The following is a 12,558-nucleotide window of genomic DNA, read 5'->3' as shown; positions in this document are numbered from 1 at the left end:
CCTCCATTAGCCTAGTTCCAAACGTCTTCCTACTCCTACTGCATGCACAGAGAAGAAAAAGGTATGTATCTTCTTGTCTAACTCCAGGGTAGATGGCAAATAAGCTAATTTCCCAAAATGTTGGAGTTTTCCTGTAACGGTAGACTATTCAAAAATGATTGGTCAGTCATGCATATCCCTCACGAGTACACACTGCTATAATACTCTTTCACGTGCTTATAGAGCGACAGACGGGTGAGGATTTCTATCCTCTTTGATCCCTATAGTATAGACTCGCTGGCGTCTGAGTCTTGTGAGTCTTTGTACATTCCTGGACGTATCTCAAGCGTACCCACTGGAAGACGCAGGGCTGGCGTGCAGACTGGTACAGTATAATCTCTCATAACCAGTTATGTGCTGCAGGTTAATAATGGCACCGTGAGCTGTGCAACAAAGAGCCTGTTGTGTGTCCTGCTGGTTCTGAGAGGCTGGTTCTGCTGGTTCTGAGAGGCTGGTCCTGCTGGTCCCGAGAGGCTGGTTCTGAGAGGCTGGTCCTGCTGGTCCCGAGAGGCTGGTTCTGAGAGGCTGGTTCTGAGAGGCTGGTTCTGAGAGGCTGGTTCTGCTGGTTCTGAGAGGCTGGTTCTGCTGGTTCTGAGAGGCTGGTTCTGCTGGTCCTGAGAGGCTGGTCCTGAGAGGCTGGTTCTGAGAGGCTGGTTCTGAGAGGCTGGTTCTGAGAGGCTGGTCCCTAGAGGCTGGTCCTGAGCGGCTGGTTCTGCTGGTTCTGAGAGGCTGGTTCTGCTGGTTCTGAGAGGCTGGTTCTGCTGGTTCTGAGAGGCTGGTCCTGAGGTTCTGGTTCTGAGAGGCTGGTCCTGAGGTTCTGGTTCTGAGAGGCTGGTGGTTTAAAGAGCCTGTTACTCTCTGGAACTCCCTGCCCCGACATATCCGACAGTCTGACTCACTATCAACATTCAAATCTCAACGGAAAACCTGTTCTAACATTCACTGTAACCTCTGCCACTGTCCTATACCCCCTGCTGTGTGTTTGTTTTGTTATTTTAACTTAACTGTTTTTATACTTCTTGTTGCTTGTTTTATTGTTAACCTTGACTTTTAACTGCCTTCCTTGTGTTTTTAATTAAAAAAAAAATTCTATGATCTGTAAGGTGACCTTGGGTGTCCTGAAAGGCGCCACTAAATAAAATATATTATTATTATTATTAATGAAATAATCTTCTTTATTTTCTTCTTCTCTCCAGATGCCGGGCGTAGGTCTGGCTCTGACCTCGGTGGACGCCGGCCTCCTGTCGCCCCTGATGCCCGGCCAGAGCGCCCTCTCCTGGTTCCTCCTGTCTCCTGACGGGGGCCCTGTGTCGGGCACCGCGGTCGTCCTCCCCCACACACGCTTTGGTACGACCCCAAATATCTCACAAACACCGGGGTCGTCCTCCCCCCACACACGCTTTGGTACGACCCCAAATATCTCACAAACACCGGGGTCGTCCTCCCCCCACACACACGCTTTGGTACGACCCCAAATATCTCACAAACACCGGGGTAGTCCTCCCCCCACACACGCTTTGGTACGACCCCAAATATCTCACAAACACCGGGGTCGTCCTCCCCCCACACACGCTTTGGTACGACCCCCCCAAATATCTCACAAACACCGGGGTCGTCCTCCCCCCACACACGCTTTGGTACGACCCCAAATATCTCACAAACACCGGGGTCGTCCTCCCCCCACACACACGCTTTGGTACGACCCCAAATATCTCACAAACACCGGGGTCATCCTCCCCCCACACACACGCTTTGGTACGACCCCAAATATCTCCCAAATACCGCGGTCATCCTCCCCCCCCACACGTGCTTTGGTACGACCCCAAATATCTCACAAACACCACGGTCATCCTCCCCCACACACGCTTTGGTAGACCCCAAATATCTCACAAACACAAACAAACACACCATCTGGCTTTATTAGATGATTAGTCGCTCGCTTTGGTTTTAGTCGACCAAAACTTGATTTGTCGATTCTTTATTATTTTTAATTTTTTCTTCCCCACGCTGAATGAGATTTCTTCTGAAAAACTATTTAGAGGTCGGCGGCTACGTGGTGCAGTGGGCAAGGCGCTCACCACGAATACTGGAGACGCTGGGTTCGCCTGTTCGAGCCCAGCGCTCCACATTGCTTTTAGTTTAGCTGGTCGTCCGTACTAATACACATTGGCAGTATTAGGGGGTGGGAAACTGATGGGTGGGGATCGGGCGTTGTGGACAGCGACTCCTACAGGTCGGTTGGTGCGCCTGCGCAGTAGAATCAGGAAGCGATGGGGCGGCGCCCCTCCAAAGCGCAGACCCCTGACGCTGAAAGATCGCGCCGTGCAGGTGAAAAGATGCGACTGCTGTTACCTCGAGTATCGGAGGGGACTCGTGCTATGTATGACTTAGTCCACATTGCAGCCGGCTTGTGGGAGGCAAGAAACAGAGTTCGAGACAGGGGAGGGTTGAATTGGATGATACGAAATTGGGATGGGAGAAAAATAGAAAAATGGGAGAAAAAGTGGATAAAAAAAAATATAACTATTTAGAGGTCGACAAAAGCTATGACTATTAGTGGACTAAGAACTAGGGATGTCCGATATTATCGGCCGATATTGGCATTAAAATTTAATATCGGAAATGATCGGTATCGGTTTAAATTTTTTTTTATTATTATTTTCTTTTTTTATATTTATTTAACCTTTATTTACCCAGGCAAGCAAGTAAGAACAAATTCTTATTTTATTTATTGTCAAAAGTATGCATAATGTTGTGTTAATTCCACGACAAGAGATATGTAATGTTAATTACCTGAAATTATTACGTTTTTTGGGGGGGGAAACCCTGCATATATCGGTATCGGAAATTAAGAGTTGGACAATATCGGTATATCGGATATCAATAAAAAAGCCAATATCGAACATCCCTACTAAGAACGTCTTCATTCACAGCTCATTTAATTACCCGTGTGTTTCTCTCAGACCCAGTGCCTGGAGCCTGTAACATGGAGTTCAATCTAGACATCGATCCCAACGTCTACATCTACTACAGCCTCTATGAGACCACCATCCGCTTTGCTCCAGCCAACCTGGGATACGTGAGGTGAGAGAACATACTGTGCTGCTGACCACACTGTTCAGTCAGAGATACTGTGCTGACCACACTGTTCAGTCAGGGGATACTGTGCTGACCACACTGTTCAGTCAGAGCGCTGACCACACTGTTCAGTCAGGGGATACTGTGCTGACCACACTGTTCAGTCAGAGCGCTGACCACACTGTTCAGTCAGGGGATACTGTGCTGACCACACTGTTCAGTCAGAGCGCTGACCACACTGTTCAGTCAGGGGATACTGTGCTGACCACACTGTTCAGTCAGGGGATACTGTGCTGACCACACTGTTCAGTCAGCGCTGACCACACTGTTCAGTCAGAGATACTGTGCTGACCACACTGTTCAGTCAGAGCGCTGACCACACTGTTCAGTCAGAGATACTGTGCTGACCACACTGTTCAGTCAGGGGATACTGTGCTGACCACACTGTTCAGTCAGACATACTGTGCTGACCACACTGTTCAGTCAGGGGATACTGTGCTGACCACACTGTTCAGTCAGACATACTGTGCTGACCACACTGTTCAGTCTTTCCCTCTTTCTCTCTCTCTCCCCTCCCTCTCTCTCTATCGCCCTCTCTCTTTCTCTCTCTTCCCTCTCTCTCTTTCTCTCTCTCCCCCCTCTCTTTCCCTCTTTCTCTCTCTCCTCTCCCTCTCTCCCTCTCTTTCTCTCTCTCCCTCTCTTTCTCTCTCTCTCTCTCTCCCCCCTCTCACTCCCATCTCTCTCCCCTCCCTCCCTCTCTCCCTCTCTTTCTCTCTCCACCCCCCCTCTCTCCCCTCTCTCTTCCCTCCCTCTTCCCCCCCCTCTCTCTCTCTCACTATTCTGCTCTCCCAGGGTAGATAGTAGTACCGTAGTTTTCTCCAGAATGCTTGCAATGTGAAAGTGAGCTGCTTCACAAAGGCGGCTTGTAACTGAGCGACGATGTAATAGTTCAGTAACTGAGCGACGATGTAATAGTTCAGTAGCTGAGCGACGATGTAATAGTTCAGCAGTTAAATTACATAATAGTGGCCTCCATTGTTTCAAATGTAGCTGGAATTGTTTCCTCGCCATGTTCTACTGAGAAACGGTTAAGTTCACCGTGATGGCATGAGACCTCCCGCTAGCTAAGTTCACTGTGACACCATGAGACCTCCCGCTAGCTAAGTTCACTGTGACACCATGAGACCTCCCGCTAGCTAAGTTCACTGTGACGCCATGAGACCTCCCGGTAGCTTGGTGTGTCTGGTGAGAGCTTGGTGCGTCTGGTGAGAGCTTGGTGCGTCTGGTGAGAGCTTGGTGTGTCTGGTGAGAGCTTGGTGTGTCTGGTGAGAGCTTGGTGTGTCTGGTGAGAGCTTGGTGCGTCTGGTGAGAGCTTGGTGTGTCTGCTGAGAGCTTGGTGCATCTGGTGAGAGCTTGGTGTGTCTGGTGAGAGCTTGGTGTGTCTGGTGAGAGCTTGGTGCATCTGGTGAGAGCTTGGTGTGTCTGGTGAGAGCTTGGTGCATCTGGTGAGAGCTTGGTGCGTCTGGTGAGAGCTTGGTGCGTCTGGTGAGAGCTTGGTGCGTCTGGTGAGAGCTTGGTGCATCTGGTGAGAGCTTGGTGCGTCTGGTGAGAGCTTGGTGTGTCTGGTGAGAGCTTGGTGCATCTGACGGGAGCTTGTATGGAACACGCAAACGCTGCAAGTGCAGCCGCCAGTTCAGTGTCGCTATGTGTTGTTGTTTTCTTTGCTAGTACAGTCGTGAAATTGGTATAAAGGTTTGCTCTAAGTGGTTTTAAAAAGTCTTAGATTGAACTTGTTGAAACCTGCTGATAGCCTGTTTCATTCATGTCGTCATGGGGAAGCTTCATAGCCATGAAACCCGTTCAAAACCCCTCGCTTATTTTTTTAAATGTTTGCCCTCGATCCGAAAATGTGCCTTGATTCTCTCACTCTTGACGAAACAAGGTTTTCATCTCTTGGAGCTCCTTGGCTGTATGTATCTCTCTCCTTGGCTGTAGGTATCTCTCTCATTGGCTGTAGGTATCTCTCTCCTTGGCTGTAGGTATCTCTCTCCTTGGCTGTAGGTATCTAGTTCCTTGGCTGTAGGTATCGCTCTCCTTGGCTGTAGGTATCTAGTTCCTTGGCTGTAGGTATCTAGTTCCTTGGCTGTAGGTATCGCTCTCCTTGGCTGTAGGTATCTAGTTCCTTGGCTGTAGGTATCTAGTTCCTTGGCTGTAGGTATCTCTCTCCTTGGCTGTAGGTATCTGGTTCCTTGGCTGTAGGTATCTCTCTCCTTGGCTGTAGGTATCTAGTTCCTTGGCTGTAGGTATCTACAGTAGCTCCTTGGCTGTAGGTATCTCTCCTTGGCTGTAGGTATCTAGTTCCTTGGCTGTAGGTATCTACAGTAGCTCCTTGGCTGTAGGTATCTAGTTCCTTGGCTGTAGGTATCTCTCCTTGGCTGTAGGTATCTACAGTAGCTCCTTGGCTGTAGGTATCTCTCCTTGGCTGTAGGTATCTACAGTAGCTCCTTGGCTGTAGGTATCTCCTACAGCCACTGCACGGTGGTGTAGTGGTTAACACTGTCGCCTCACAGCAAGAAGGTCCAGGGTTCGATTCCCGCTTGGGGACCAGGTTTCCATGATGCCAGGTACTCAGGTGGGGTATCTCCCAGGCCTTTCTGTGTGGAGTTTGCATGTTCTCCCCGTGCTCGCAAGGGTTTCCCCCCGATAAGATAAACCCAATGGAAAAACATGCACAACAGATCGCTAACGCTGTGGCGTCCTTGACGAAGACGGACAGGAGCACTCGAATTGGTCCCCGGGGCGCGGCTCATGTTGGCGCCCTATCTGCTCCCGGCTGCCCATGGGGGGAAGGACAACGGGATGGGAAAAGTGCAGAGACATTTCATCAGCGACTCAGTGCATGTGTGTGTGTGTGTTCCTGTGGGTCGCCCATCTCGCGTGTGTGTGTTAAAACTGCATGACAAATAAAGACTTCTAGTCTAACCAATTATATTAATTATTAATCTACAATAGCTCCTTGGCTGTAGGTATCTCTCCTTGGCTGTAGGTATCTACAGTAGCTCCTTGGCTGTAGGTATCTCTCCTTGGCTGTAGGTATCTCTCCTTGGCTGTAGGTATCTCTCCTTGGCTGTAGGTATCTACAGTAGCTCCTTGGCTGTAGGTATCTCTCTCCTTGGCTGTAGGTATCTCTCCTTGGCTGTAGGTATCTCTCCTTGGCTGTAGGTATCTCTCTCCTTGGCTGTAGGTATCTCTCCTTGGCTGTAGGTATCTACAGTAGCTCCTTGGCTGTAGGTATCTCTCCTTGGCTGTAGGTATCTCTCCTTGGCTGTAGGTATCTCGCTTGTCAGTTACTTTGTCTAAAGACACAGAGGGCAGCAAACTGGGCCTAAGCATCCCCAGTGAAACACGTAAATAAAGTACAACCCAGTTGCATTGCTAGTCTTCCATGAGCCATATTCCACTTTTGTTGGATCTGTCTATCTGTCTGTCTATCCATCTATCTATCTGTCCCTCGTTCCTCCGTCTCTCATTCCTCATCCCTCCGTTCCTCCGACCCCTCTTCTCAACGAGAAGAAAGATTAGAGACTTCTATAAAGTATTATAATTCCTTGATGCGAGGGCAGGGCGATAAATATCGACCTCTTTTTCCCGTCCAGTGGCAGTCAGTGGAGAAATCGGACAGGAGGTCAGGAAGTTGATTTATATTTTCTTTGAAACCTGCATATATTGACCCATTGGCGTCTTCTTTGTACATTGTTGGGTTTAGCATAAGCTCAATCACAAGCTCAGCCACCGAAGAGTTAACTGCCAGCGTGCAGACTAGTGTTCCAGTACTGCGTGATCGTAAGCAAGCTATGTGCAGATTATATTGGCACAGTAAGCTTTGCAACAAAGAACCTGTTGTGTGTCATGCGTATCTTGAGAATCTGATGATTTTAATGATAAGAAAATTAAAATCTTCCCCGTTATATGGTTATTGATAACACTGAGCATTGTGTTACAGTACAAGTGTTCTTGTCACAGGGTTCCCAAGTCATTCTTTCCTTTTTCATGATCTTTTACCATTTGGTCTCTAATCTCAGGGCTCTCCCCGGGCAGTGTTGTAGTCGAGTCTCGAGTCCCCAGGCAGTGTTGTAGTCGAGTCTCTAGTCCCCAGGCAGTGTTGTAGTCGAGTCTCTAGTCCCCAGGCAGTGTTGTAGTCGAGTCTCTAGTCCCCGGGCAGTGTTGTAGTCGAGTCTCTAGTCCCCAGGCAGTGTTGTAGTCGAGTCTCTAGTCCCCAGGCAGTGTTGTAGTCGAGTCTCTAGTCCCCGGGCAGTGTTGTAGTCGAGTCTCTAGTCCCCAGGCAGTGTTGTAGTCGAGTCTCTAGTCCCCAGGCAGTGTTGTAGTCGAGTCTCTAGTCCCAGTGTTGTAGTCGAGTCTCTAGTCCCCAGGCAGTGTTGTAGTCGAGTCTCTAGTCCCCAGGCAGTGTTGTAGTCGAGTCTCTAGTCCCCAGGCAGTGTTGTAGTCGAGTCTCGAGTCCCCAGGCAGTGTTGTAGTCGAGTCTCGAGTCCCCAGGCAGTGTTGTAGTCGAGTCTCTAGTCCCCAGGCAGTGTTGTAGTCGAGTCTCTAGTCCCCAGGCAGTGTTGTAGTCGAGTCTCTAGTCCCCAGGCAGTGTTGTAGTCGAGTCTCTAGTCCCCAGGCAGTGTTGTAGTCGAGTCTCTAGTCCCCAGGCAGTGTTGTAGTCGAGTCTCTAGTCCCCAGGCAGTGTTGTAGTCGAGTCTCTAGTCCCCAGGCAGTGTTGTAGTCGAGTCTCGAGTCCCCAGGCAGTGTTGTAGTCGAGTCACTACATCTCCAGGTCGAGTCTCGAGTCCCCAGTGTCCAGAGTCACCAAAGAAGAGCCTGAGTCAGAGTCAAGTCCCCATTACCCTAGTCCGAGTCCAAGTCATCAATAAGAGCTGACACACAAATAAAAAAGGTCTACATTAAACATAAATGACACAGCGGTCACCATTTCAAAGGGAGTTTATTTACTTTGTGACACAATAGCCAAACAAATACACTAGCCATCAATATCTTATGCCAAATGATTAGGGCCTATTAAAACATTTATTATGTATTAGACAAATATGCGTCTGTTTCCAAGCCTTCACTGCAGTGTTTCGGTGAAGCCCTGTATCTTTTGTCTGATTCACCGCTGTTTCACATTCCAGTGTATCCAAAAACGTACGTGTAAAAATGGCACCAGTGACGGACTCGTTGGTTTGGTTCAGACTGATGACATCCCGTCCTGCACCTCCTCTCCTCTAGGGGCGCTGTGCCGCCCGCCTGCGACGCCCCAGCCACACGGGTTAACAGCCGCTGGAGGCTGGAGTACGAGGTCTACCAGTACTTCCTTCCGGAGAACGACCTGACAGAGCAGAGCTTCATCAGCAGCATCCAGAGAGTCGCCAGCGTGGACGGCATGATGGAGAACGGAAAGCTGGTGAGGGAGGGAGGGAGGGGGAGGGAGGCAGGGAGGGGTGAGAGGGATGAGTGAGAGGGAGGGGTGAGGGAGGGAGGGGTGAGAGGGAGGGAGGAGAGGGAGGGATGAGGGATGAGAGGGAGGGAGGGGTGAGGGGTGAGAGGGAGGGACGGACGGATGAGAGGGACAGATACATAGATAGATAAATAGATAGATGGATAGACAGATAGACAGACAGATAGTAGGGTTGGGTACCTTTCACATTTGAACCGATACCAGTACCTGTGAATTGATACCGGTACCTTTTTTCGGTACTGTAGTCTCTAAAAAATCTGTTAATATATATATATATAATATAATATTGCAGCGAGCGTTGTCTGCATCTAGCTTTTTAAAGTGTAACAACACATGCAACCGTTTTCGGCTTGCCATTGCCCCGACTGCTTTGTTGTTGAATCAAGTCAAACCCCCCCCCCCCCCCCCCCAGGTGATGAAGCTGACCTCGGAGGACAAGACGCTGGCTGTGTTCAGCTCCATCCCTGGGCAGGGTGTGATCTACTCTGTAGTGGTCAGAGACCCCGTGAGGAACACCTCGGCCTCCTACATCCCGGCCCACACCTACGGCTGCAGCTTCAACTCCAAGCTGGACGGCTGCCAGACTCTCGGTGAGGTTCTGGTGCTGAGCGGGTCGAGACGTGCCGGCGCTCCTAGGTTTAAGAGTTTAGGACAAAAGTGTGATTCCAATTGACTCCAAGAGACTTCTATCAATATCTGAAATTTAAAAAAATGTAAACAACTAACCACCTTATTTTACTATTATGCACTACTAAGTAATCTACCTTGCCTATATTACTATCTACTATGCTAATATGTCTATATTACTACTGTTGCAAAGGGTCAGATTAAACTGAATATATATATTTATTATTTTGATATACCTTGTATATTGTTTGTATATATACACGGAATATCCCTTTACCTGTGTACAAACCAGAGTAATATTCGCTCTCCTATTGGACAGCGACCCCAGGCGCCAACGACCAAGCCCCCAACGGCAAGTTCAAAGGCAACTCCGGGCATGTCGGTACATGCCCAGAGTCTGCGTAGTAATACGAGACAAGAACTGAGGTTGGCACTAGATATTCACCTTACGTATAAATACGGCGCAGGTGTAAACAGCAGCAATTCGTTCATTACTAGTAAACCCTTCACCACGAGTCAACGTGCAGTGAAGTGAGCAACCTTGCATCTAAATAGAGCATTGAGAACCGCGTGCGAATAGAATGCTAAAGTGTCAGAGTTTAACGCAGTAACGTTGAGTTCGACTTAATCTAATGTGAAGTAATAGTCGATCATTTATAGTGTATCGTGCGGCTACAGTTCTTCAGTGACCAGCATTACCATCGGTTCGTCGTGTATTTAGCTAGTGCACTTATCCAGGCTGTGCGGCCTAAATCCATGCCCACACCCGAGGAGTCCTAGGCGAGAACCGTTGGATATGTACACAGGAGAATCTACACCGGCGAATGCAGAACCATTTCTGGTTGGATTATATTGCTTTGGGACCGTGACCACTGGAGAAGAGCACCGTTGATTCCACTGTCGTTTGGGATTTACCCCCGTGAGGATCACCACTCGGGCCCGCCTCTTGGAAGGGGCTGGCTAGCTGTCGTCAATGCTATCGAGCATATTTGATTACAACTATTGCTTTGTCTGCTGATCAAGGGAGTACATGCACCGGCTCCTGTATCTGGAGCCTCGTTATTCCTCGTTGACCCAGACTTTGTACCCGACCATTCCTCTACCCCTACCGGCCTTACACCCCGGAGGGAACCCCCCAGTGTCTCCAGCTGGTACCGGTGTGGCCCATATAATTGCTATACCACAGGTGGCGTCAGCTTAGACCCATCCTAGTATTCCTACTATTCTCATTGACTTATGTTCTTGACTGACTTTACGTATGTTCTTCGCCATACAAGCGCGAGCCTAAAGTGGTCTGCACACGGCGGGCGACAGACGTCGCCTGGCGATGCGATTGTCTGTCGCTCAACGACAATCGCCTGGCCCCCCACACCAGAGCTGACCGTTCACAGGTATAATAATGTGTCGCTCTGTCTAGCTGGGGGTGTGGTTACTTGTTTCCCCCCGGAGGGAGATATAGGAGGACGGACCGGACGTTAGGTTGTTGTGAAGCGAGCGTAGCTGTGTTGTGCTTTACGAGGGAATATTAACATTTAAAACCCATATTGAGCTGGAATTAAACCACCATATATATACGAATACAACCTCTCCTCATTCTTCCTGACATTACTGCATGACTGATCGCTACAATACGTTCATTACCACCGATTGGACAAGTAATGTTATGCGCCTGCTGAGAGTTTTTTTCACGGAAGACGCTGTTCTGTTCTCAACCATCATTTCTTTGGACAATAAACCTTATAAACTACATCAGCTGCAGCCTGGACATTGAACTCTGTCAACACCCACAACTTATTTTGTTACCCGAGTATAAAAACATCTAGTAGGTGCATTGTGGCGCATTGTTCATTTATTAGTTAATGACAAGCGGCCACTACAGCTTCTCAAACGAACGTTATTTATTTAAATTGTTCCTGTTAATAACAATAAACATAAGTAGCATGGTAATAATAATACGTAGGTTATTGATCAATGAATGTATTGATACATTAATGGTGTACAAATGATACACTAGTAGAAGTCATGTTATTTCCTCATTGTCCTGCTGTGTCGCCTCAAAAAATAGGATCGAAGCGATATTTAGCCAGACGACAGAAATAGCTGCGCGACCGTCGCTTCAAAATCTCTTGCCGTGTGGGTTGTCTCATTCATAACAATGGAGGCGATACAATTCTGTCGGTCGGCTCGCAAAAAAAGTCGGTCGCTTGGCTAAAATCGCCCGCCGTGTGCGGAGCCCTTAATTCTCAATCTGTAACCTAACGTTGCTTAATAATAATAAATAACCCTCCAATAGAACTTTATGTGTCAATGCCGTATTCTTGTGTGGGTGTTCACCATATATATTCATGTACTGTATGGCCAGTAATTAAAGTACATAACTAGTAGTGGTTTAATATATCACAATCTTTAATACAGTCAGGGTATTGTAACCCCTCAGTTACAACTACCTACTATGCTAATATGTCTATACTACTACCTACTATGCGAATTATGTCTATACTACTATGCTAATATGTATACTACTACCTACTATGCTAATATGTATATATTACTACCTACTATGCTAATATGTCTATATTACTACCTACTATGCTAATATGTCTATACTACCTACTATACTAATGTATATTAATACCTACTATGCTAATATATCTATACTACTACCTACCTACTATGCAAATAATGTCTATATTACTACCTACTATGCTAATTATGTCTATACTACTACCTACTATGCTTATATGTCTAATATACTACTATGCTAATATGTCTATACTACTACCTACTATGCTTATATGTCTAATATACTACTATGCTAATATGTCTATACTACTACCTACTATGCTTATGTCTAATATACTACTATGCTAATATGTCTATATTACTACTAGGGCTGTCAGTTTATCGCGTTAATTAGATTAATTAATTACACAGCAAATTATCGCGTTATGAAAATTAACTCAAAATTTATTACAAAAAATATATATATATTTATATACATTTTTTTTTATCTCATTCATTCCATAAGAACGTAGAATACACATTTACAGACTTTTTTTTATATGGCCCATTTGCATGTTCTTGGTATCTGATTCTAGGGACATCTATGGATCTCAGGGAATGTATTCCCAGTGTCAGAAATACTGTGTCTGTTACTAGGCTTGAGTAAATTGTAATGAACCAAATGAGAATATCAATTAAAAAAAAAAAAATCGTTGACTGAATAACACCATGCTCAAATTGACCAGACCTGAAAAATCTAAGCAAATTAATAGATGGAAGATGATTAAACAGAAGGT

At 47.1% G+C, this 12,558-nt stretch overlaps 1 protein-coding gene across 2 annotated transcripts in view; it reads left to right on the top strand.

The window, feature by feature from the left end:
• The window catches only part of tm7sf3 (transmembrane 7 superfamily member 3), a 50,202-nt gene that overhangs the window by 14,042 nt on the left and 23,602 nt on the right, over window positions 1-12,558 (top strand). For both annotated transcript variants that reach the window (XR_014620547.1, XM_084330322.1), the window contains exons 3-6: window positions 1,236-1,386; window positions 3,003-3,123; window positions 8,404-8,578; window positions 9,045-9,222. Coding sequence is in view for 1 of the 2 variants with exons in the window: in XM_084330322.1 (XP_084186448.1) it covers window positions 1,236-1,386; window positions 3,003-3,123; window positions 8,404-8,578; window positions 9,045-9,222 (625 nt within the window). In the remaining variant the exon portion in view is untranslated. The remainder of the gene's footprint in view (window positions 1-1,235; window positions 1,387-3,002; window positions 3,124-8,403; window positions 8,579-9,044; window positions 9,223-12,558) is intronic.

The sequence above is a fragment of the Notolepis coatsorum genome, assembly GCF_963971535.1.
Source record: "Notolepis coatsorum genome assembly, chromosome: 15".
Lineage (NCBI taxonomy): Eukaryota > Metazoa > Chordata > Actinopteri > Aulopiformes > Paralepididae > Notolepis > Notolepis coatsorum.
The sequence above is the reverse complement of the archived record's forward strand: the minus strand, read 5'-3'. Positions and strand labels throughout refer to the sequence as shown.